The 27326-nt window shown below is 47.8% G+C and overlaps 1 protein-coding gene across 1 annotated transcript; it reads left to right on the forward strand.

The window, feature by feature from the left end:
• Positions 1-1105: 1105 nt before the first annotated feature.
• Positions 1106-27326, forward strand: LOC132387102 (carboxy-terminal kinesin 2-like). Its single transcript, XM_059959453.1, has 7 exons — positions 1106-1300; positions 4881-5048; positions 5826-5964; positions 9801-9940; positions 11074-11147; positions 18738-18813; positions 27117-27326. Exons 1-7 carry the CDS (start codon positions 1106-1108, stop codon positions 27168-27170), a joined length of 846 nt encoding a protein of 281 aa, XP_059815436.1. The 3' UTR covers positions 27171-27326.

The following is a 27326-nucleotide window of genomic DNA, read 5'->3' on the forward strand; positions in this document are numbered from 1 at the left end:
CTGGTACTGAGAATCCTACACATCTTTCCTGTCGATAGGTGACCAAGCTGCACACAATACTGCAAATTAGGCCTCACCAATGTCTTAAACAACTTCAACGTATATCCCATCTCCTGTATTCCATACTTTGACCAATGTGCCAAAAGTTTCCTTTACAACCCGCGACGCCACTTTCAATGAATGATGGACCTGTATTCCCAGCTCCCTCTGTTCTACCGCGCTCCTCGGTGCCGGTGTGAGACCTACCCATCTGGCACCAGCAATCATTCTTAAGTCACTTAGATCACATTTTTTCCCATTTCTGACATCTGGTGTGAACTTCCTGACCAGGCTTGCATGCTTTCATGATTGGCTGATCAACAAGGAGGTGTACCGTAGAGCCCTGAGCTGTAACAGCATCGTGCTAGCTGCCGCGGTAGAGTCATTGTTAGCGCGACACCATCACAGCTCGGGACGTTCAATTCCGCCTCCATCTGTAAGGAGTTTGCATGTCCCCCATGACCACCTGGGTTTCCTCTGGCTGCTCCAGTTTCCCCATGGTACAAAATCATACTGGTTAGTAAGGGTTAACTTATCATTGTAAATTCTCTTGTGGTTAGGTTAGTGTTAAATAGGTCGGTTGCTGTGCGGCACAACTTGTTGAGGAAAGGGCCTGTTCTGCACTATAATCTGTAAATAAAAATAATAATAAATAATGGTGTCCACTGAGTGTCTATAACAAATGAAGGTTTGGAGTTTGTTCCAGGTTCAGTGATGCCACGTAGTTATGATGGTCTGCATGAATTTCATTGAAGGTGGAATAGGTTTCCAATCTGATTTGGAATTCTGTAATTGGTGCCAGAGTTGTGTGCCCAAGATAATGACAGAATGGTTTTGTATCTGTCTCATTATTTCTTCTTAAACTAGTCATGCCTACTGTGGCATAGGCATAGCAGCTCTGTCCTGACAGCCCGTAACTTGCCCTTTCACCTCATGACTTCATATGCCTTCCTCTCTCTGTTGGCGTTTCCACAGTTCTGTGTTTTTACGAGCCGTGTCCTCCTTTCACAGCCAGGCTTGGACCATCTGTGATAGACTTAGTCTGACTACTTGCCCCGCTGTAACCATGTCCGTCTTTCTCACTCAGTCTGCCCTAGACGGATACAACGTGTGCATCTTTGCCTATGGTCAAACGGGCAGTGGCAAGACCTATACGATGGAGGGACCCGATAACTTCACACAGGACACGAGGGGGATGATCCCACGCGCTGTCCATCAGCTCTTCACCACTGCACACAAACTGGAGAGCATGGGGTGGATGGTGAGTTGGCATGCGTCTCCCTATGTTCACCATTTTTCAGCTAAATAGGTCTTTTTAGCTACTTTACAGTAGCAGACAACAAACACGAATGATATGCTCATTTATTACTTGAAAAGGAAGTCATTGGTAGGTAGCTTACAGCTCAAAACAGATAATTCTTATGTTTACAACATAAGAGATAGGAGTAGGCCAATCAGCCCCTCAAGCCTGCTCCGCCATTCAACAAGATCATGGCTGATCCAATCTTAACTCTAGTTTTCACCGAATCCCACAAGGCAACTGTGCCAACCAACAGGGCACCATTCCACCTATTTTATTTTATTATTCATCCCGCCCAAACCCATGTGATCACCCAGGGGGGGAAAAAAAAACAATTTGCCAATGGAGGAGAAAAAATCTGGAAAACTCCTCTCCAACCCATCCAGGCTATCGAAAACTGGTCCAGGAGATCACATGGCTGATCTAAACCTAGCCTCATGTCCACTTACCTGCTCGCTCACCGTATCCCCTAATGCCATTTTTATCCAGGAAAATATCTATCTCCGTTTTGAATTTATTGAGTGTAGTAGCTTCCACAGCTCTCTGGGGCAGTAAATTCCACAGCCCCACTACCCTCTGAGTGAAGAAATTTCTCCTCATCTCAGTCCTGGAACGGCATCCCCTTATTTTAAGATTATGCCCCCTAATCCTAGTTTCACCCATCATTGGGAACATTCTCCCTGCATCCACCCGATCAAGCCCCTTCACAATCTTATATGTTTCAATAAGATCGCCTCTCATTCTTCGGAACTCCAATGAGTAGAGTCCCAATCTACTCAACCTCTCATCATACATCAACCCACCCATCCCCGGAATTAACCTAGTGAACCTTCTCTGCACTGCCTCGAGAGCCAGTATGTCCTTTCTTAAATATGGACACCAGAACTGCACACAGTACTCCAGGTGTGGTCTCACCAATACCCGGTACAACTGCAGTAAGACCTCCCTGTTCTTATACTCCATCCCCCTAGCAATAAAAGCCAGCATTCCATTGGCCTTCTTGACCACCTGCTGCACTCGCATACTAACTTTTTGTGTTTCCTGCACCAGGACCCCCAGATCCCTTTGCACAGAATACAGTAATGAGAGTACAGTAATTCCATCAATTACACGCCTTTGAGGTTGTTCCATCCCTAATTGTATTCCTAAATAATCTCGTATCCATCTTGAATGAGCTGCAAAGCAGTTTCCACTTTGCCACATTCCATTTTACAAACGTTATCAATTCATAAAGACTTTAGGGTTTCAGACATATTTCTGGGTTATGCTTAGATGAGTGGACAGCCAGAGGCTTTTCCCCAGGGTGGCAATGGCTAATTAGAGGGGGTGTTTCAGAGCTGGGACGTCAGAGATAAGTTGTTATACAAAGTGGTGAGTGTGTAGAATGCTATGCCAGAGGTGCTGGTAGAGGTAAATACATTAGTGGCTTTTGAGATGGGGTATCTGAATGATAGAAAAAGGGAGGGTTACGTGGGGAGGAAAGGTTAGCTTGATCTTGGAGTGGTTTAAAGGTCAGCACAACATTGTGGGTGAACACTGTGCTGATCCATGTTTACAACTACAGTGAAAAATTGAAAAGAGATTTAATATCTCAGTGGATTAAATCCCCGGGAGTCAGAAGCTGAAGGAAATTTCAGGGTCAGAGAACACTACAGCACAGAAACAAGGCCCATCTAATCCATGCTTGTCCCATCAGCCTTTACCCAGGCCATTGCCCTTCATACCCATCCTGTCCGTGTGCTTGTATTCAACTGAGGTGCTGGTGACTGGAGGGCAACTAATCTGGTTCTGGGGTGAGCCAGGTGATTCTAGGCCTGTGAGATGAAAACTAAGGAAGGTATTGAGGGAGGATCAATCCACACTTGGCATTGGAACTACGAATCAAAGATGGTTAGCAGAGCTTTTTGGTTATAGACCCTGTGCTTGGAGAGGCAACAAATTCCTGAGGGCAATGTTTGATGTAGAAGAATGAGGATTTTAACATGGTCCACACAAGAGGGGTCGGACATTGCCTGGTGGTATAAAGCGTGGGATAGTGACAGATTAGCAGAGAGTGGTTATTGGGTCCATTGACCACACGGAGGTGTGATAAACCAAGTAGAGTTACTGAGACGACTTCTAATTGACGTCAACAGCGGAGGGATTCGAACTCTGATAAATGTAAGGCAACCTCCCCTCCCCAGACTGTGTGACCTCCAAACCCTTCCCCATACTGTGTGACCTCCAAACTCTTCCCCAGACTGTGTGACCTCCAAACCCCTCCCCAGACTGTGTGACCTCCAAACCCCTCCCCAGACTGTGTGACCTCCAAACCCCTCCCCAGACTGTGTGACCTCCAAACCCCTCCCCAGACTGTGTGACCTCCAAACCCCTCCCCAGACTGTGTGACCTCCAAACCCCTCCCCAGACTGTGTGACCTCCAAACCCCTCCCCAGACTGTGTGACCTCCAAACCCTTCCCCAGACTGTGTGACCTCCAAACCCCTCCCCAGACTGTGTGACCTCCAAACCCCTCCCCAGACTGTGTGACCTCCAAACCCCTCCCCAGACTGTGTGACCTCCAAACCCTTCCCCAGACTGTGTGACCTCCAAACCCCTCCCCAGACTGTGTGACCTCCAAACCCCTCCCCAGACTGTGTGACCTCCAAACCCCTCCCCAGACTGTGTGACCTCCAAACCCCTCCCCAGACTGTGTGACCTCCAAACCCCTCCCCAGACTGTGTGACCTCCAAACCCTTCCCCAGACTGTGTGACCTCCAAACCCCTTCCCCAGACTGTGTGACCTCCAAACCCTTCCCCAGACTGTGTGACCTCCAAACCCTTCCCCAGACTGTGTGACCTCCAAACCCTTCCCCAGACTGTGTGACCTCCAAACCCTTCCCCGGACTGTGTGACCTCCAAACTCCTCCCCGGACTGTGTGGCCTCCAAACCCCTCCCCGGACTGTGTGTCCTCCAAACCCCTCCCCGGACTGTGTGTCCTCCAAACCCCTCCCCGGTCTGTGTGGCCTCCAAACCCCTCCCCGGTCTGTGTGGCCTCCAAACCCCTCCCCGGACTGTGTGGCCTCCAAACCCCTCCCCGGACTGTGTGACCTCCAACCCCCCCCCCCCCTCCCCCACACACACACACACACACACACACACAGATGGTGTCTGAAACAGGAGGGTAGAGATGGTGACCTCACCCTCACTGTCCAAGGAGTGAGAAAGATCAGGTTCAAGGTTCCTCAGCACAGAAAGGTGCCAGGTTTCAGATAAACTCTTAAGTTAACAAGACGCAGCAGAGGCTTTCCTTCACTTGGGACTACATCCTGAGATCATGGGTTCGGGCTGTTTAGACGCAGCGTGTTTGTCACTCAGAGTGTGGAGCAAGATGGCAATGCGTGTGCGAGAAGTTTAGATCGGTATGTGGATGAGGGATATGAAGAGCCCTGCCTGGTCGATGGGACGAGACAGATTACTACTTGGGCCTGTTTCTGTCCTGCAGTGTCCTGTGAATGATTAGATTATTAATGGACTTGTGAGTACTGTCTGTTGGTTTCAGTACAAGTTCACTGTCAGCTTTCTGGAGATCTACAATGAAACGATCCGTGACCTGTTGGTCAGAAAACCGGAGAAGAATGTTGAGTATGAGATCAAGCAACTGAGCAGCACCAATCAGCAGCTCCACGTGACAAACCTCAAGTACGTGGGTGTTGAGACACAGGAAGAGGTACGTATCCCTACCTTCCGTCCAGAGACACGTTGTGTGTTCTATCCTTTCTCCATCAGAGAACAGATAGGGTGTTGTCTAGAACTGGTCGCAAGCGTTTAACATTGTCGGGCTGTCCATGTCTGCAGCTGCTCTGGTCACTGCCCCCAAATATTAAACTGCAGCAATGAACGCGACACTATTGCAGCCCATTTCCAGCCCCATTCTGCACGCCCTCCCGTGGAATTGAGTGGGGCTTCTCCAGTTGCCTGCCACAGTTCAAACACGTTCTAGGTGGGTTAATTGGTCATTGTAACTTGTCCCATGATTAGGTTGGGTCTAACTGGGGTTGTTGGGGGTGGGGGGGGGCTGGTAAAGCAGCGTGGCTCAAAAGGCCAGAAGGGCCTAACCACACTGTATCTCTACCCCCTTGTACGTTGCTTCTGGTTCACCCATGATCAATAAATTGACTGGAATAGGGTCACAGGTGAACACAGCAGAATGGGGTGAAGGACCCCATTGAAATTGTATTATTCTAAATTTGGACATCTTAATCAGTTCTACAGAGTCATTCTTGGGAATTGGCATGAAGAATATAAAGTCATCATTTGGTTGACTTAATGCTTCATTTGCTGTTCCATGGTACCAACATTAATGACTATTGGGGCTGTCTGCTCCTCTTAGGAGGTCAATAGCCTCTTCGTACTCTCTGCACGTTCAACACCTCCATGGTGAGACTGATGTAGTGGGGTGGGTGGATGGATTCTGGTGTGAGGGTGCTCTTTGCTCTCCCCGCAGGTCTACAAACTGATTGCCATTGCAAAAGCTAACCGATCAGTGGCAAAAACCGCAATGAATGATCACTCTTCGCGAAGCCACAGCGTCTTCCAGCTGCACGTAGAAGGGACGGATTCTGCCCACGGTCTGCAATGCACATGTGAGTACCTACCCCAATGTGCGTGGCTTCAGCCAAACCATCTGTCACTGAGTTCTGATGGATGGTTCAGTCAAACCATCTGTCACTGAGTTCCGACGGATGGTTCAGCCAAACCATCTGTCGTTGAATTCCGATGGATGGTTCAGTCAAACCATCTGTCGTTGAATTCCGATGGATGGTTCAGTCAAACCATCTGTCACTGAGTTCCGATGGATGGTTCAGTCAAACCATCTGTCACCTCGTTCCGATGGATGGTTCAGCCAAACCATCTGTCACCTCGTTCCGATGGATGGTTCAGCCAAACCATCTGTCACCTCGTTCCGATGGATGGTTCAGCCAAACCATCTGTCACCTCGTTCCGATGGATGGTTCAGCCAAACCATCTGTCACCTCGTTCCGATGGATGGTTCAGTCAAACCATCTGTCACCTCGTTCCGATGGATGGTTCAGCCAAACCATCTGTCACCTCGTTCCGATGGATGGTTCAGCCAAACCATCTGTCACCTCGTTCCGATGGATGGTTCAGTCAAACCATCTGTCACCTCGTTCCGATGGATGGTTCAGTCAAACCATCTGTCACCTCGTTCCGATGGATGGTTCAGTCAAACCATCTGTCACCTCGTTCCGATGGATGGTTCAGTCAAACCATCTGTCACCTCGTTCCGATGGATGGTTCAGTCAAACCATCTGTCACCTCGTTCCGATGGATGGTTCAGTCAAACCATCTGTCACTGAGTTCCGATGGATGGTTCAGTCAAACCATCTGTCTTTGAATTCTGATGGATGGTGGCTGCTGTCATTTTTGTTTTCCAGGCCGTAGTGGTCAGATTCCACTGTCTTTCATTGTGAGATTCTTGTTTCTCCCAGTCCTTTCCATTACTTGCTCAGTTACTTATCCCACTCTGAATGTAGCTGATCACACTACAGAGTAACGCACGATCTATTTCCCGCGCTGGAAGCAGCTGCTGCATTATTCAGCCCACAATGTTGAGCCAGCTTTTTATTTTATTTTTTTATTGAAGTTCATCATCAAACAAACATTTCCATAGGATGTATTTCAGACATTGTACATCATATAATCATATATATCACAAGTCTCCACAAAGTATTTATCTGAAGTATACACTTATAGAAAAGAGTGGAGAGAAAAAACAAGCAAAAGGAGAAAACTATGTACAAGTAGGGAGTGATCTTTTTACAACAGATTCATTGATTTGTGGGAATAAAATCAGGCCTATGAGGCATTATGTAGTTAAACCATTTTTCCCAGAATGAATTAAATTGTTCCAGCTTATGATTAACAGATGCTGTTATCTTCTCCATTTTGTAAATGTCCATTGTAATTTCCATCCATGCATTTAAAGTTGGGCTCTCCTGTGATAACCATTTCCTAGTAAGAGTTTTTTTTCCCAGCCACCAGCAGTATATTCATTAAATATTTATCTCTTTTCAACCATTCTTGAGGTATATACCCAAAATATATGGTCTTACTCTCTAAGGGTATTTCACATTTAAAGATGTCTTGTAGGGCATTGTGTATCCCCCTCCAATAGTTTTTGATAACAGGGCAGTCCCAAAAAATATGATAATAATTTCCATTTTAACCAACTCTAAAACTAATCTGCACCTCCCCTCTCACATCGCCCTCCCTTTTTCTTTCATCCGTGTGCTTATCTACTTAAATGCCCCTAACGTATCTGTCTCTACCATCACCCCGGCAGTGTGTTCCATGCACCAACCACTCTGTATTTAAACAATTTACCGCTGACATTCTCCCTCCCCCAATACTTTTCCCCCAAGCATCTTGCAATTATGTGGCATCGTATCAGTCAAAGTCTCTGGCTGTTCACTCGATCTATACCTCTTATCATCTGATACACCTCTCTCAAGTCCCCTCTCAACATGCTTCACTCCAAAGAGTAAATCCCAAGCTTGTTAAACCTATCTTACTGTCACAGAGAAGTACAGCACAGAAACAGGCCCTTCGGCCCATCTAGTCCATGCCAAAACCATTCACACTGCCTACTCCCATCGACCTGCTTCAGGTGTATCACCCTCCCATATCTCTACCACACATGTACCTATACAAACTTCTTTTATCATTGAAATTGAGCTCACATGTACCACTTGTGCTGGCAGTTCATTCCACACTCTCATGACCCTCTGAGTGAAGATGTTTCAACTTTAACTTCTCACCTTACACTTTACACTTGTCCTACTCAGGTGATTGGTATCCACATGGACCACGATCTCCGGCTGTTCCGGAGGTCCTATCCTTTAACTTAGCACCTAACTCCCTCTGCAGAATCTCGTCACTCGGCCTACCTGTGTCACTTTAACCACGATCTCCGGCTGTTCCGGAGGTCCTGCCCTTTAACTTAGCACCTAACTCCCTCTGCAGAATCTCGTCACTCGGCCTACCTGTGTCACTTTAACCACGATCTCCGGCTGTTCCGGAGGTCCTATCCTTTAACTTAGCACCAAACTCCCTCTGCAGAATCTCGTCACTCGGCCTACCTGTGTCACTTTAACCACAATCTCCGGCTGTTCCGGAGGTCCTGCCCTTTAACTTAGCACCTAACTCCCTCTGCAGAATCTCGTCACTCGGCCTACCTGTGTCACTTTAACCACGATCTCCGGCTGTTCTGCCTCCTATTTCAGAATGCTGAAGACTCAGTCCAAGATATCTTAGATCTTGGCACCTGGGAGGCAATATACCACCTGGGAATCTCTTTATTGCCCACAGATCTTCCTGTCCGTTCTCGTAACTAATGAATCCCCTATTACCACAGCTCTCCTCTTCTCCTCCTTCCCTCCTGAGTCACAGCGGCAGCCTCAGTGCCAGAGACCCGACCACAGTGACAGTTCTCTGTTTGGTCATCTCGCCCTGGCAGTATCCAAAGTGATTTATCTGTTGAGGAGAATGACTTTAGCCCCTTTCCCTCGCTGACTGTCACCCAGTTTGCTGTGTCCTGCAGCTTGGGTGTAATTGCCTTCTCTGCATGTCCTATTCATCCAGCTCCCGCTGCTTGACATGGATTGATAGAAGCTGCAGCTGGATACAGTTGTCAGGGACCCTTGAGCTTTTCTGTTTTTTAGCTTTCTCTGACTGAAGCTTCTCTTCATGGACTACCACTCTATCTCTGTCCACTCAGGTGGTAGCCGCTGCACTTGCCTCAGCTTCCCTTTAATTTGCTCCTGCTAACCAATCCCAAACGCTAATTGGTCGCTGTCCGACACTGCCTCTTTCCACTCGGTCAAATCTCCTCTCAAATTTCTGATGCCTGAATTGGTCGCAAGTCAAAGCTCAGTTACCTCAGAAAAGATGCTCTCTAATCCTGGTAAATCTCCTCTGCATCTTCTCTAAAGCTTCCACGTCCTTCCTAGTAACAAGACAACCAGAACTGAGCACTCCTTAAATCTGTCTTCTCCGGCAATGAGACGGAACCAGTGCGAGTGCAAAAACGAGCAAATTACTGTGTCCAGTGTTGCTGCTCTATAATGCTGGGTATGTGGAATTACCCACAACACTGATCCTGATGAATTAGTTGCTCCTCCTCAGTCCACAGCCTGTGACGTACTTAATCCTACTTGGCCAGCTCTGTATCCTGTTCTTCTCATGTTGCAATTACGGCCTCGTCCACCCTGGCTGGAAACCATCGAGGAAGGAGGGCTTGGTAGATGAAGCGGGGCCATTTCTCATCCTGACTGACTGGGTACCTCCCGGCATTTCCCCGCTCACGCTATTCAAGTGATCTGTCTCCACGTGGAGCTGCCCCGGGCGACGTGTAGCGATGGATCTTCTGCTCACTCTGCTGTGTTTTACATTTTCTTAGCAACCCTGTGTCTCGTGGACTTGGCAGGCAGTGAGCGCCTGGCTAAATCTCAGTCAAAAGGCGAACGTCTGCGCGAGGCTCTGGCAATCAACACAAGCCTGTCCTGCCTTGGACGTGTTTTCATGTCGCTGTCCAACAAGGTAAGGCTCAGCACGACAGTGGGTTCTCCCGTCCAGTCTGGAGCATTTCCTTCTCCCTTTCCCCTTTCCTAGTGTTCCAGAGGGTGCAGGCGAGCTTTACCAGGGTGCTGGCTGGATTTCAGGGCATTTCCAGCAACGCTGGAGTGACGGAGGTGAAGGGGGGAGGGGGATCCAATAGGATTAAGAGAGGCGTAGATGGAGTGGACAGACAGTATGGTTTTCCCAGGGTTGAAATGCCTAATCCAGAGGGCATGCATTGTAGGTTAGGGACGGAATTTGAAAGGAGATGTGAGCGGCATTTTTTACACAGACTGGAGAGTGCTGTCTGGGTGGTGGGAGAGGCCGAAACATTTTATGTTTAACTAAGTGCTGCTCTGCGTTTCTAGCCCCTGTGCAATCTCCTGTGTTTAGACTTTTAAGAGACATTTAGATATGCACATGAATGTGAGGGATATGGAGATTGTGTAGGCAGAGGGGATTAGTTTAGATGGCCCTTTGATTACTAATTTAATGGGTTTGGCACAACATTGTGGGTGAAGGGCCTGATCCTCCAGTGTACCGATGTTCCAAGGTCACAGCAACTCCTTAGCTTGTGTGACAATAGACAGTAGGTGCAGGAGTAGGCCATTCGGCCCTTCTAGCCAGCACCGCCATTCACTGTGATCATGGCTGATCATACACATTCAGTACCCCGTTCCTGCCCTCTCCCCATATCCCTTGACCCCGCTATCTATTAGAGCTCTATCTAACTCTCTGTGTGGGAGTTTAGCGATCTGTTCCAATTATACTCGCTGTTCGATAGTGTGTTGCCGCCTGTTTAAACTCTGTTTCCAGATACTGTGCTGTTGCTGCCCGAGGCTGGGACAATGGATGATTCTGCTGGGCCTGGGTCATGGAGCATTTGTGCAAGCTAAGTAGACTGTAGCAGGAGTGTGGTGTGTTAGGGTCAGCACATTCGCTCCCTGTGGACTCTGACAGGACAGTTCGGGGTGTGGAGGGTCAGTCTGTGGCAGCAGGGATTGTCTACTTGCAGGAGTGTGGTGTGTTCTCCCAGCTGGACTGTGCTGCCATTAATTTGGTGTGTATTGTGGATGAATTTACTGACACCCCTTCCCACTACTTGTGTTTTGCAGGAGTCGCACATTCCCTACCGGAGCAGCAAGCTGACCTATCTCCTGCAGAACAGTTTGGGAGGCAACTCCAAGGTGTAAGTTGCTACCCTCTTTGCACCTGTGACGGCCGAGTCCCACTGTTGCTCCACATGCTACAAACCCTGCCACTGACCCGGCAAATTCAAATGTCCAGAGGAAATCGCCATCTGCCATGTCTCAGCCCAGCTTTTCATTCTGTCAATATCCTGTTGTAACCTACAACACCCTCAACCAACTTTCTACAAATCTCATCTACAAATTTGCTAGCCCACTTCCTGATGCAAAGTCAATAAAAAGGAGTCCCAGAGAAATGACTGGTCACTGAAATCCAGGCAGCAAGCATTACACCTAGTTTCCCTGGGTCCCATGCCTCAGGACTTCTGAGAACTGAATCCGATTACACCATATCCATAGCTCTAACTTCATCCCTGAGCGTTTCAAACTGAGCTACAACCTGAAATCCTTCTACAAGTCCTGGTAAACCTACTCTCCAAGATGAGTCTGTCCACTGCTGTCACAGGATTCATTGGTCTATAATTTCCAGGAGTATCTTTATTAAATTTCTGCAACAAAATTTCTAAAACAAGGACTTGCCACCCTGCAATCAGCTAGTACAGTCGTATACTACTGTGACCAGTGGAGACGCTAAGTCATTGGCAAAGGTACAGCAATCTCTCCTCTCGTTTCCTATTGGGTATGTCCTGCCCAAAAACATTTCCCCCCTCGTTTCCCCTGGGGTATATCCTGTCCAGAGTCATTTCCCCCCTCGTTTCCCCTGGTGTATATCCTGTCCAGAGACATTTCCCCCTCGTTCCCCTGGGGTATATCCTGTCCAGAGTCAATTCCCCCCTCGTTTCCCCTGGTGTATATCCTGTCCAGAGACATCTCCCCTCTCGTTTCCCCTCGGGTATATCCTGTCCAGAGTCATTTCCCCCCCTCGTTTCCCCTGGTGTATATCCTGTCCAGAGACATCTCCCCTCTCGTTTCCCCTCGGGTATATCCTGTCCAGAGTCATTTCCCCCCTCGTTTCCCCTGGGGTATATCCTGTCCAGAGACATCTCCCCTCTCGTTTCCCCTGGGGTATATCCTGTCGAGAGACAATTCCCCCCTCGTTTCCCCTGGGGTATTTCCTGTCCAGAGACATCTCCCTTCTCGTTTCCCCTGGGGTATATCCTGTCGAGAGACAATTCCCCCCTCGTTTCCCCTGGGGTATTTCCTGTCCAGAGACAATTCCCCCCTCGTTTCCCCTGGGGTATATCCTGTCCAGAGACATCTCCCCTCTCGTTTCCCCTGGGGTATATCCTGTCGAGAAACAATTCCCCCCTCGTTTCCCCTCGGGTATATCCTGTCCAGAGACATCTCCCCTCTCGTTTCCCCTGGGGTATATCCTGTCCAGAGACATCTCCCCTCTTGTTTCCCCTGGGGTATATCCTGTCCAGAGACATTTCCCCCCTCATTTCCCCTGGGGTATATCCTGTCCAGAGACATCTCCCCTCTCATTTCCCCTGGGGTATATCCTGTTCAGAGACGTTTCTCTCCCCCCCCCCCCCTCGTTTCCCCTGGGGTATATCCTGTCCAGACACAATTCCCCACCCCCCTCATTTCCCCTGGGGTAATTCCTGTCCAGAGACAATTCTCCCCTCGTTTCCCCTGGGGTATATCCTGTCCAGAGGCAATTCCCCCCTCGTTTCCCCTGGGGTATATCCTGTCGAGAGACATTTCCCCCCTCGTTTCCCCTGGGGTATATCCTGTCCAGAGATATCTCCTCCCTCAATTCCTATGGGGTATATCCTGCCCATAGACAATTCCCCCCTCGTTTCCCCTGGGGTATATACTGTCGAGAGACATTTCTCCCCCCCCCCCCCCCCCATTTCCCCTGTGGTATATCCTGTCCAGAGACAATTCCCCCCTCGATTCCCCTGGGGTATATCCTGTCCAGAGACATCTCTTCCCCCCCCCCCCCCCCCCAATTCCTATGGGGTATATCCTGTTCCATCTCGGGGATATCTCTCCCTCTGTCCAGGGCCAGGGACATCTATCCAAATGTTTTTTAAAAGTTCCAGCTCGAGCTATTCTACTCTGTAACTGGTGAAAGTATTCATTAAGGTCCTCTCCTTCCTCCTCAAACTGCAGGATCTCGTCTATACCTGACCGGGTTCACCTCACTTTATTCACCTTGCTCTTCATGTACGTGTAGAACGCCTTGGCATTTTCTTTAATCCGTCTTGTCATGTTTCCTTCTATCTAACTCCATTCTCAAACTCCTTCCTGGCTACACTGCAACTCTCTAAGACCCTTTTCCTAAACTTCTGAGGCCCTCTTCTTGCTTCCTAAACTGTGAGTAAGCTCCTTCTTCCTCTTGACAAGATGGTTCACATCTCTTGTCAACTATGACTCTTCACCCTACCATCCTTTCCCTGCCTCAATAGGACAAACCTATTCAGAACACCCTGGAGCTCCCTCAACAGCCTCCACATACATTGTAAGAGTTGTCACAGATTGGGGGAGAGTTTTGTTGAGCATCAAGCAGGATTTCCCGAATGGAAACCATTTTAATTCCAATCCCATTCTCATTCTGACAAGTCAGACCATACCCTCTTTGGGATGGAGCAGAAACTCCTTGCTCTATCTTTTGTTTCTCTCATTTCTAATCATTTCTCCCCTCACTATTCTTTCTTACCTCTTCTCCTCACCTGTCTCTCACCTCGCTCTGGTGCTCCCTTCCTTCCTTTCCTCCCGTGGTCCACTATCCTGTCCTGTCAGATTCCTTCTCCTTTAGCCACCTGTCACCTCCCAACTTCATCCCCCTTCTCCACCCACTGTCTTTCCCTTCCCCCCCCATCTTATTCTGGCTTTTGCCCCTTCCTTTCCAGTCCTGATAAAATAAGGTATTCCGAAACATCAATTATTGATTCATTTCCATAGATGCTGCCTGACCTGCTGAGTTCCTCCAGCATTTTGTGTGTGTTGCTGTGAGCCTCCACGTTTCCCTGGGTGCATCTTTTTCCAATTTATGCTCACAGGTTGCTGTCTAATCCCCGATGCCGATTAAATACTTCCCCATGCCATCGGCTCCTATCCCTCTCCAGTGCCCAGTGACTTGCACCCACTGAGAGTTTGGATGTCCCGTGTACTTCATTGCCTGGTACCAGGTCCAGAATGGCCTCTCCTCTCATCGGCCTGTCTACGTATTGTGTCAGGAGTCCTAGCAAACTCTGCCCCATCTGAACCTTTTCCACCATTTGTATTAGGGAAATTGAAGTTGCACATGACCACCGTGTCATCTGTTTCTCAGTGTCCCTGTTGCTGTTGGGTGGTCTAGAGAATACTCCGTTTCTGCGGCTGTGGTACTACCTCCCTCCCTTTACATATGAAGCATCCAAAGCCTGGAACATCCAGCAGCCATTCCTGCGCTTTTCTTTCTTTCTTTTTAAATCTTTTTATTAGTTTTAAACAAACATAAATGAAACATGAATACAAAATGTTTGAGAGTACATAATTAATAGTTTAAATAGACATTCAGATGTATAATAATAAAAATATATAACCTCTCAAACTCAGAACATTAATGAACAAAGAAGTAAAAAGAGAAAAAAAAACCCCAAAAAAAGAGAGAAAACAAACCACTAACCAACATGGGCCATTGAATAATATTAAGTACATATACAGTAGTGCCAGTAACTCCGAACCTCCATCCAATTGATTAAGGATAATATAAATAAGGTTTAGGAAAAGACAATTCAACTCATGTGAAAATGTTGAATAAAAGGTCTCCAAGTTTCTTGAAATTTAACTGAAGGATCAAAAACCACACTTCTAATTTTTTCTAAACTCAAACAAGAGATAGTTTGAGAAAACCACTGAAATACAGTTGGATTAATTTCTTTCCAATTCAATAAAATAGATCTTCTAGCCATTAATGTAACAAATGCAATCATTCGTTGAGATGAAGCGGATAAACGATTATTATCCGTCATTGGTAAACTGAAAATTGCAGTAAGAGGATGTGATTGGAAATTAATATTTAAAACTCTTGAAATAATACTGAAAATATCTTTCCAATAATTTTGTAAACAAGGACAAGACCAGAACATATGAGTCAATGAAGCAACATCAGAATGACATCTATCACAGGTTGAGTTAAGATGAGAATAAAATTGAGCCAGTTTATCCTTAGACATATGAGCTCTATGTACAACCTTAAATTGTATTAGGGCATGTTTAGCACAAATGGAGGACGAATTTACCAATAATAAAAATTTTTCCCATTGCTCAGTAGATATAGGACAATGCAACTCTTCTTGCCATTCCTTCTTAATTTTTTCTGATACATCTAACTGTAAGTTCATGATCATCTTATAAATGATGGCTACTAAACCCTTTTGATAAGGATTAAGGGTCTGCGCTTTTCTCTGTGACGGCCACACCCACCCAGACATCACCCTTCTCACTTCAGATCTCCCACTGAATCTCTGTGACGGCCACACCCACCCAGACATCACCCTTCTCACTTCAGATCACCCACTGATTCTCTGTGACGGCCACACCCACCCAGACATCACCCTTCTCACTTCAGATCACCCACTGATTCTCTGTGATGGCCATACCCACCCAGACATCACCCTTCTCACTTCAGATCACCCACTGATTCTCTGTGACGGCCACACCCACCCAGACATCACCCTTCTCACTTCAGATCACCCACTGATTCTCTGTGATGGCCACACCCACCCAGACATCACCCTTCTCACTTCAGATCACCCACTGATTCTCTGTGACAGCCACACCCACCCAGACATCACCCTTCTCACTTCAGATCACCCACTGATTCTCTGTGACGGCCACACCCACCCAGACATCACCCTTCTCACTTCAGATCACCCACTGATTCTCTGTGACGGCCACAATCTTGTAGTTCCATGTACTGACCCACCCAGACATCACCCTTCTCACTTCAGATCACCCACTGATTCTCTGTGACGGCCACACCCACCCAGACATCACCCTTCTCACTTCAGATCACCCACTGATTCTCTGTGACGGCCACAATCTTGTAATTCCATGTACTGACCCACCCAGACATCACCCTTCTCACTTCAGATCACCCACTGATTTTCTGTGACGGCCACACCCACCCAGATATCACCCTTCTCACTTCAGTGCAATCACCTGCCTTAGTCTCACTGCACACTGTATCCACGTCAACACCAGTTTTCCCAGCCTCTGACCTATTATTCCAGTTCCCATCTTCCTGTCAAGTTAGTTTACACCTTCCCCAGCAAACCGGCCCACAAGGATATTGGTCTTCAGCTGTAACCTGTCCTTCGGGCTGTATCTTCCCCAGAAGAAATCTTGATGATATATAAATCCAAACCCCCGCCACTGGTTCTTCTGCCACGCATTCACCAGCCAAATCATCCTCGCTGACACGTGGGGCAGGGAGCAATCCGGAGATTACTACCCTGAAAATCCTACTTTTCAGCTTACTGCCTAACTCTCTATACCCTCTATTAAGGGCCTCCTTTTTTTTTAATCAATATTGTTGGTAGCAATATATACCATAACTTTCAGCTGTTGAACCAATGCGAGATAGAAACACAACGCAGCTCTACATCATGGCTGCTCCATTTTCCTCTTAACACCGTTCCCTGGCCTTCTCCCCGTAATCACCGACATCCTGACTAATCAAGGATCTTTCAGTCTCCGCCTTGAGTACACCCAATGACCCAGCCTCCGCAGCTGCCCGTGGCAATGAATTCCACAAATTTACCACCCTCTAGCTAAAGAATCTCTGCTCTAAATGGATGTCCCTCTGTCCTCTGGTCTTCGAGTCCCCCATAACAGGTCCTTTTTCACATCCACTCTATCCAGGCCTTTCGATATTTGATAGGGTTCCCCCTCCCTCATTCTCTGAATTCCAGTGAATACAGGCCCAGACACTCCTCTGAATCCTCTCCAACATCAGTAGCACATCTTTTCTGCAATCAGGGGCCTGAAACTGATCATGATACTCCAAGTGAGGCCTCACCGTCATTGCATTTGCCTTCCTCACCACAGACTCGGCCTGCAAATTAACCTCCAGGGAATCCTGCATGGGGACACTCAAGCTCTTTGCACCTCGGATTTTTGAATTTTCTCACCCTATGCCTTTATTCCTCACACCAAAGTGCCCTTCCTTCCCGTCACTGTATTAAATCTGCTGTTTCTTTGCCCATTCTCCAAAGTTGTCTAAGTCCTTCTGTTTCCTCAACACTACACATCTTCCTCCCATCTTCCGCAAACTTGCTCACAAAGCTAGCAGCTCCATCATCCAAATCATTGACGTACAATGTAAAAAAAAAAGCAGTCAATCTGAAAAAGCTCCCTGTATTCCTGTGCTTTGTATCCGGATTTCTTGAATTTAGTGATTCCAGCCACCCTGTGGAGCAGTCAGGGCTCGGGGTGGGGGTGGGGTGTCCAGACAGGTATATGTAGTTCACCAGGTGACGCACCTACCTCCTGATCTTCAGCTTCCGAAGCTCCTTCTCCCTAGTCATGGCAACTGCACTTACTTCTGCCCCCGACACCTCAGACACAGTCAAGACTGATACAAAATACTTATCCAGTTAATCTACCATTTCCCGGGCCCCATCTTCAGCATCATTTCCAGTGGCCTGATATCCACTCTTGCCTCTCTTTTACACTATATATTTGAAAAACCTTTGGAATCCTCTTTGATACTCTACTTGATGTGCCCTGTCTTTGGCTTTTATGTTAACATCGACTCCCCATGTCAGCCACGGTTGTGTCATCTTTCTTTAGAATCCTTCTTCATCTTTGGGATGTATATATCCTGTGCCTTCCGAATTGCTCCCAGAAATTCCAGCCGTTGCTGCTCTGCCGTCATTCCTGCCAGTGTCCCCTTCCAAACAAGCTCCTCTCTCCAGCTGCTGTAATATCCTACACTCCACTGCAATATTGAAGCATTTCACTTTAGACAGATAGATCGGTAAGTTATTGATCGCAAAGGAAATTAGAGTGTCATGGTAGATTACAAATGTTAGAACAGAAGTAAGAAAGAATAAAAATAATAATAATAATAAAAAAGTGCTTCTCTCTCACATGGCAGGGTGAATTCTGTGATCGCTGCTTCCAAAGGGTTGCTTCAGTTTCCTGGTCAAATCCAGGTAATTGGACAACACCTAATCCAGCTGGCTGAACCCCTGGTGGACTCAAAAAGCCATTCGTAGGCACTTTCTTTGCATCCAGCACCAACCTGATTTTCCCAATCTATCTGCATATTGAAATCCCCCAGGATTATTGCAACATTCCCCTCTTTGCTTGCCTTGTATAACTCCTGTAGTAACGCTCGTCAGGATCTTTATACCCTTGATGCCTTACAGATCTGCCATAAAGAGCACATCACAGAGCTCGGATCCATTCTGATTAGACAAAGAACGAGAAATCTGACAGGAATCTCAACCTGGCCTCCGCCTCTTCTTGCTGTCTCAAGCTGCTCCACTCGAACGCTGGACACCTCACTTATTTTTAAATTGGCTCTTGCCAAGTGCCCATTATCCAAACTTCTCCAGAACACCCTGAAAATCTAGCATTATGTAACTGTCTCAGATCTGAATTGGATTGTAATTGGAACATGTATCTTGCAGGCTGATGTTCGTGAATGTGTCTCCTCTGGAGGAAAATTTCAGTGAATCACTGAATGCCTTGCGCTTTGCCTGTCAGGTAGGCTAACTATTCTCAGCTTGGTGAGGTCTGTGGACGATACCACAATTGGTAAGGTGCGGACAGTGATGAAGGTTACCAGGGCTACAACATGATCTGGGTGAACAGGAGTATGGGCTAAAGATCAATACTTCATTGTTCCCAAAGGAACTGGCAGTGTCACAGTGCACAGATATACACGTATTAAATGAGAAGTAAGAAATAATTAAAAGATAAGTTACCCACTACCCTGGCTATAGGTTGACTCATTACAGAGGGTAAGGATAGAGTGCTCCCTGGAGCAGCACATTTAACTCTGACAAACTGATGACATTGGGAGTTGCAGGGGTACAGGAATGTGTTTCTGATCAGTCAGGGCACTGAGCACAGGAGCTGGCAGTTCAATATGTTGATATCCCAGCTTTCGTACTTGATATTGTGCTCCACAGCAGAACTACTGTGCACAATGTGCTCAGTTCTGGTCACCTCGCTACAGGAATGACGTGGAAACTTGAGAAAGGCTGCAGAGGAGATTTACAAGGATGTTGCCTGGATTGGGGAGCATGCCTTATGAGAATCGGTTGAGTGAAGTCTGCCTTTTCTCCTTGGAGTGAAGGAGGATGAGAGGTGACCTGATAGAGATGATGAGAGGCTTTTTCCCAGGGCTGAAATGGCTAACACGAGATTTAAGGTGCTTTGAAATAGGTACAGAGGAGATGTCAAGGGTAAGTTTTTTACATAGAGTGTCAAGGCTGCCGGCAACAGTGGTGGAGGCAGATACGATAGGGTGTTTTAAGAGGCTGCTGGATAGGTACATGGAGCTTAGAAAAATGGGTAACACTAGGTAATTTCTAAGTAAGTACATGTTCAGCACAGAATTGTTGGCCGACAGGCCTGTATTGTGCTATAGAAAACATATGTTTCTTTGTGACCAAACCCAAAAGTGTGAAAAAGATGGTGGTGAATCTGATTCCAAAAGACTGTGCACGGCGTTTAATCCAGAGAGAGTGTAGAAAAGATGGTGGTGAATCTGATTCTGAACGACTGTGCACGGCGTTTAATCCAGAGAGAGTGTAGAAAAGATGGTGGTGAATCTGATTCCAAAAGACTGTGCACGGCGTTTAATCCAGAGAGAGTGTAGAAAAGATGGTGGTGAATCTGATTTCAAAAGACTGTGCACGGCGTTTAATCCAGAGAGAGTGTAGAAAAGATGGTGGTGAATCTGATTCTGAACGACTGTGCACGGCGTTTAATCCAGAGAGAGTGTAGAAAAGATGGTGGTGAATCTGATTCTGAACGACTGTGCACGGCGTTTAATCCAGAGAGAGTGTAGAAAAGATGGTGGTGAATCTGATTCTGAACGACTGTGCACGGCGTTTAATCCAGAGAGAGTGTAGAAAAGATGGTGGTGAATCTGATTCCAAAAGACTGTGCACGGCGTTTAATCCAGAGAGAGTGTAGAAAAGATGGTGGTGAATCTGATTCCAAAAGACTGTGCACGGCGTTTAATCCAGAGAGAGTGTAGAAAAGATGGTGGTGAATCTGATTCTGAACGACTGTGCACGGCGTTTAATCCAGAGAGAGTGTAGAAAAGATGGTGGTGAATCTGATTCTGAACGACTGTGCACGGCGTTTAATCCAGAGAGAGTGTAGAAAAGATGGTGGTGAATCTGATTCTGAACGACTGTGCACGGCGTTTAATCCAGAGAGAGTGTAGAAAAGATGGTGGTGAATCTGATTCCAAAAGACTGTGCACGGCGTTTAATCCAGAGAGAGTGTAGAAAAGATGGTGGTGAATCTGATTCCAAAAGACTGTGCACGGCGTTTAATCCAGAGAGAGTGTAGAAAAGATGGTGGTGAATCTGATTCTGAACGACTGTGCACGGCGTTTAATCCAGAGAGAGTGTAGAAAAGATGGTGGTGAATCTGATTCCAAAAGACTGTGCATGATGTGATTAATCTGAGAGAGAGTGTAGAAAAGATCATGAATCTGGTTCTGAACAACTGTGAACGATATTAATCCGAGAGAGTGTAGAAAGGATTGTGAATCTGATTCTGAACGATTGTGCACGGTGTGATTAATCCAGAGAGAGTGTGGAAAAGATCATGGTAAATATGAATCTGATGGCTGTGAACAATGTGATTACTCAAGAGAGTGTGAAAATGATCGTGGTGAATCTGATTCGGGCAACTGTACACGGTGTGATTAATCCAGGTAGTGTGGAAAAGATTATGGTGAATCTGATTCTGAACGATTGTGCACGGTGTGATTAGTCAAGTCAAGTCACTTTTATTGTCATTTCGACCATAACTGCTGGTACAGTGCATAGTAAAAATGGGTCAACATTTTTCAGGACCCTGGTGTTACATGACACAGTACAAAAAACTAGACTGAACTACGTAATAAGAAAAAACAACACATAGAAAGCTACACTGAACTAAAGACCTACTACATAAAGTGCACAAAAACAGTGCAGGCATTACAATAAATAATACAGGACAATAGGGCAAGGTGTCAGTCCAGGTTTCGGGTATTGAGGAGTCTGATAGCTTGGGCGAAGAAACTATTACATAGTCTGGTCGTGAGAGCCCGAATGCTTCGGAGCCTTTTCCCAGACAGCAGGAGGGAGCAGAGATTGTATGAGGGGTGCATGGGGTCCTTCATAATGATCTCAGCTGACTTCGCTATCCACTGCAGGGTCTTGCGATCTGAGATGGTGTAATTTCTGAACCAGGCAGCGATGCAGCTGCTCAGGATGCTCTCAATACAACCCCTGTAGAACGTGATGAGGATGGGGGGTGGGAGATGGACTTTCCTCAGCCTTCGCAGAAAGAAGAGATGCTGCTGGGCTTTCTTTGCTATGGAGCTGGTGTTGAGGGACCAGGTGAGATTCGCCATCAGGTGAACACCAAGAAATTTGGTGCTGTTAACGATCTCTACCGAGGAGCCGTCAATGTTTAGCGGGGAGTGGTCGCTCCGTGCCCTCCTGAAGTCAACAACCATCTCTTTTGTTTTGTTCACATTCAGAGACAGGTTGTTGGCTCTGCACCAGTCCGTTAGCTGCTGCACCTCCTCTCTGTAAGCTGACTCATTGTTCTTGCTGATGAGACCCACCACGGTCGTGTCATCGGCGAACTTGATGATGTGGTTCGAGCTGTGTGTTGCAGCACAGTCATGGGTCAGCAGAGTGAACAGCAGTGGACTGAGCACACAGTCGTGGGTCAGCAGAGTGAACAGCAGTGGACTGAGCACACAGTCGTGGGTCAGCAGAGTGAACAGCAGTGGACTGAGCACACAGTCGTGGGTCAGCAGAGTGAACAGCAGTGGACTGAGCACACAGTCGTGGGTCAGCAGAGTGAACAGCAGTGGACTGAGCACACAGTCGTGGGTCAGCAGAGTGAACAGCAGTGGACTGAGCACACAGTCGTGGGTCAGCAGAGTGAACAGCAGTGGACTGAGCACACAGTCGTGGGTCAGCAGAGTGAACAGCAGTGGACTGAGCACACAGTCGTGGGTCAGCAGAGTGAACAGCAGTGGACTGAGCACACAGTCGTGGGTCAGCAGAGTGAACAGCAGTGGACTGAGCACACAGTCGTGGGTCAGCAGAGTGAACAGCAGTGGACTGAGCACACAGTCGTGGGTCAGCAGAGAGAACAGCAGTGGACTGAGCACACAGTCGTGGGTCAGCAGAGTGAACAGCAGTGGACTGAGCACACAGTCATGGGTCAGCAGAGTGAACAGCAGTGGACTGAGCACACAGTCGTGGGTCAGCAGAGAGAACAGCAGTGGACTGAGCACACAGTCGTGGGTCAGCAGAGTGAACAGCAGTGGACTGAGCACACAGTCCTGGGGAGCCCCCGTGCTCAGTGTGATGGTGTTGGAGATGCTGCTCCCGATCCGGACTGACTGAGGTCTCCCAGTCAGGAAGTCTAGGATCCAGTTGCAGAGGGAGGTGTTCAGGCCCAGTAGGTTCAGCTTTCCAATCAGTTTCTGAGGGATGATTGTGTTGAATGCTGAACTGTAATCTATGAACAGCATTCAAACGTATGTGTCTTTTTTATCCAGTGGGTTAGGGCCAGGTGGGGGGTGGTGGCAATGGTGTTGTCTGTTGAGCGGTTGGGACGGTATGCAAACTGCAGGGGGTCCAGTGAGGGGGGCAGCAGGGTCTTGATATGCCTCATGAAGAGCCTCTCGAAACACTTCATGATGATAAATGTGAGTGCAACAGGACGGTAGTCATTTAGGCAGGACACTGAAGATTTCTTTGGCACGGGGACGATGGTGGCGGCCTTGAAGCACGTTGGAACGGTGGTGCTGATCAGGGAGATGTTGAAGATGTCGGTGAGAACATCTGCTAGCTGGTCTGCACATCCTCTGAGCACTCTACCAGGGATGTTGTCTGGTCCAGCAGCCTTTCCGTGGGTTGACCCTGCACAGGGTTCTTCTCACATCGGCCACGGAGAGACACAGCACCTGGTCATTCGCAGGAGGGGTGGACTTCCTCGCAGCCACGTCATTTTCCACCTCAAACTGAGCGTAGAAGTTATTCAGTGCATCTGGGAGGGAGGCATCACCTGCACAGAGGTGATGTTGTCTTGTAATTGGTGATGTCCTGGATGCCCTTTCACATGCGCCGCATGTCACCGCTGTCCTGGAAGTGACTGTGGATTTGCTGGGCGTGTGCATGCTTTGCCTCTCTGATGGCTCGGGACAGTTTGGCCCTTGCTGTTGTTAGAGCTGCCTTGTCGCCTGCTCTGAAGGCGGAGTTGCGGGACCTCAGCAGCTCACGCTCCTCCGCGGTCATCCATGGCTTCTGGTTGGCACGTATAGTGATGGTCTTGGACAGAGGAACATCATCGATGCACTTGCTGATGTCGCTGGTCACTGATGCTGTGTACTCCTCTAAGTTGGTAGAGTCGCCATTGGTGGCAGCCTCCCTGAACCAGTCAGTGTGCCCAAAGCAGTCTTGAAGAGCAGAGATGGCTCCTGCTGGCCAGGTCTTCACCTGCTTCTGAACTGGCCTGGACCAGCGGTCTGTATGCTGGGATTAACCTAACAGAGATGTGGTCTGAGTATCCGAGGTGGGGGCGGGGCTCTGCCCGGTACGCGTCGAGGATGTTCGTGTAAACCAGGTCCAACGCGTTCTCCCCCCTCGTTGCAAAGTCCACATATTGTTGGAATTTGGGGAGCTCTGACTTAAGGTTAATCCAGAGAGTGTGGAAAGGATCGTGGTGAATCTGATTCTGAACGACTGTGCATGGTGTGATTAATCCAGAGTGTGTGAAAAGATCATGGTGAATATGAATCTGATTCAGGCAACTGTGCAGTGTTACAATGGGGTTGGGGGAAAGGTGTCCAAGGTGACGCTAGTGTCGTGGGGTTACCATAACACAGTGGGGTAGAGGGAGGTATTCGAGGTGCCACTAGTGTTGTGGTTACCGTAACACTTATAGTGGGGTGGGTGGGTGGGAAGTATTCGCGGTGACACTGGTGTCATGGTTACCGTAACTATTACAGTGGGGTAGAGGGAGATATTCGAGGTGACACTTGTGTCGTGGTTACCGTAACACTATTACAGTGAGGTGGGGGAAGGTATTCGAGGTGACACTTGTGTCGTGGTTACCGCAACACTTATAGTGGGGTGGGCGGGTGGGAAGTATTCGCGGTGACACTGGTGTCGTGGTTACCGTAACACTATTACAGTGAGGTGGAGGGAGAGGTATTCGAGGTGACAGTCGTGTCATGGTTACCGTAACACTATTACAGTGAGGTGGGGGAAGGTATTTGATGTGACACTAGTGTCGTGGTTACCGTAACACTATTACAGTGACGTGGGGGAAGGTATTCGAGGTGACACTAGTGTCATGGTTACTGTAACACTATTACAGTGAGGTGGGGGAAGGTATTCGAGGTGACACTAGTGTCGTGGTTACCATAACACTATTACAGTGAGGTGGAGGGAGAGGTATTCGAGGTGACAGTCGTGTCATGGTTACCGTAACACTATTACAGTGAGGTGGGGGAAGGTATTTGATGTGACACTAGTGTCGTGGTTACCGTAACACTATTACAGTGAGGTGGGGGAAGGTATTCGAGGTGACAGTCGTGTTATGGTTACCGTGACACTATTACAGTGGGGTGGGGGAAGGTATTCGAGGTGACAGTCGTGTTATGGTTACCGTGACACTATTACAGTGAGGTGGGGGGAGAGGTATTCGAGGTGACAGTCGTGTCATGGTTACCGTAACACTATTACAGTGAGGTGGGGGAAGGTATTCGAGGTGACAGTCGTGTCGTGGTTACCGTAACACTATTACAGTGAGGTGGGGGAAGGTATTCGAGGTGACAGTCATGTCATGGTTACCATAACACTATTACAGTGAGGTGGGGGAAGGTATTCGAGGTGACACTAGTGTCATGGTTACCGTAACACTATTACAGTGAGGTGGGGGAAGGTATTCGAGGTGACAGTCGTGTCATGGTTACCGTAACACTATTACAGTGAGGTGGGGGAAGGTATTCGAGGTGACACTAGTGTCGTGGTTACCGTAACACTATTACAGTGAGGTGGGGGAAGGTATTCGAGGTGACAGTCATGTCATGGTTACCATAACACTATTACAGTGAGGTGGGGGAAGGTATTCGAGGTGACACTAGTGTCATGGTTACCGTAACACTATTACAGTGAGGTGGGGGAAGGTATTCGAGGTGACAGTCGTGTTATGGTTACCGTGACACTATTACAGTGGGGTGGGGGAAGGTATTCGAGGTGACAGTCTGTTATGGTTACCGTGACACTATTACAGTGAGGTGGGGGGAGAGGTATTCGAGGTGACAGTCGTGTCATGGTTACCGTAACACTATTACAGTGAGGTGGGGGAAGGTATTCGAGGTGACAGTCGTGTCGTGGTTACCGTAACACTATTACAGTGAGGTGGGGGAAGGTATTCGAGGTGACAGTCATGTCATGGTTACCATAACACTATTACAGTGAGGTGGGGGAAGGTATTCGAGGTGACACTAGTGTCATGGTTACCGTAACACTATTACAGTGAGGTGGGGGAAGGTATTCGAGGTGACAGTTGTGTTATGGTTACTGTAACACTATTACAGTGAGGTGGGGGAAGGTATTCGAGGTGACGCTTGTGTCGTGGTTACCGTAACACTATTACAGTGAGGTGGGGGAAGGTATTCGAGGTGACGCTTGTGTCATGGTTACCCTAACACTATTACAGTGAGGTGGGGGAGGGTATTCGAGGTGACACTGGTGTCATGGTTACCGTAACACTGTTACAGTGAGGTGGGGGAAGGTATTCGAGGTGACACTAGTGTCATGGTTACCGTAACACTATTACAGTGAGGTGGGGGAAGGTATTCGATGTGACACTAGTGTCGTGGTTACCGTAACACTATTACAGTGAGGTGGGGGAAGGTATTCGAGGTGACACTAGTGTCATGGTTACCGTAACTCTATTGGAGCACTAGCAACACCAGTTCATTTCTCACAGCTCTCTGTAAGGAGCTTTTACGTTTGTTTTCCCTGTGTGGGTTTCCTCTGGGTGCTCTGATTTCCTCCCACAGTCCAAAGGCAAATGGATTACCGGGTTATTTGGGCACGAGTGACGTGGGTTTGTTAAGTCAGAAAGGCCTGTTCCCATGCTGTTATCTCAAAATAAATGTCTGTCTGAGGAAGGTGTGGTGACTTTTCATCCAGCACAGAACGTATCCTTTCAGCCCATAAAGTGTGCTGCCTAGCAACACACCAATTTAACCCTGGCCTAAACATAGGACAGCATAAAATTACTGATTAACTGGATCACCTTTGGACTGAGAGGAACCCAGAGCCCACACGGTCACAGGAAGCAGACAGGAATGTGCTTACAGAGGACACCAGGATCGAATTCTGACCTCCAACACTCTGGTCTGCAATCATTACTACCCTACCGTGGGCTGTAATGTTTCAGTACACTGGGACTGGTACACAGATCTGGGAGCTTCCGTCGGCATTTGGGTTGGACGACAGGATGGCTCAGCAGATTACTGAAGTTTCACATCAGCAAGTGCACCACATCACTGTCGCCTCTGCGGATATCTGAGGGGCTGATCTCCAGGTGGCTCACTGCATCGTTCAGTTTGAAACGTGATGAGCTGGTCTGACCAGGGTTAAAGGTGCAGAGTTTCTAACCTCTCCTGTTTGGGGAAACCCTGTCGTGTTTTTAACCTCCCCATATCTCCATCTTCCCGTTAAACTTGAATGTCAATGTCCACTTAGTGGGGGAGCAGGAATATTTCACCGTCTCTTCTGGTATGCATCCTTGTCTAGGTGAACGAGTGTATGATTGGAACTGCACAGGTGAACCGGAAACACATCATGTGAGTGAACAGCTATCCGAAGCCCAGAAATGTAAGGCGTCTTCAGTAACAGTGCATCTCCTCCATTGCTCTCTTTGGTTTCCAGCTCATGGGCGCTTTTTTAATTAATATCTGCATCAATTTTATTAGTGTCTTAATCAATAAAGATGAGTTTGCTATG

The sequence above is a fragment of the Hypanus sabinus genome, unplaced genomic scaffold, assembly GCF_030144855.1.
Source record: "Hypanus sabinus isolate sHypSab1 unplaced genomic scaffold, sHypSab1.hap1 scaffold_1523, whole genome shotgun sequence".
NCBI lineage: Eukaryota > Metazoa > Chordata > Chondrichthyes > Myliobatiformes > Dasyatidae > Hypanus > Hypanus sabinus.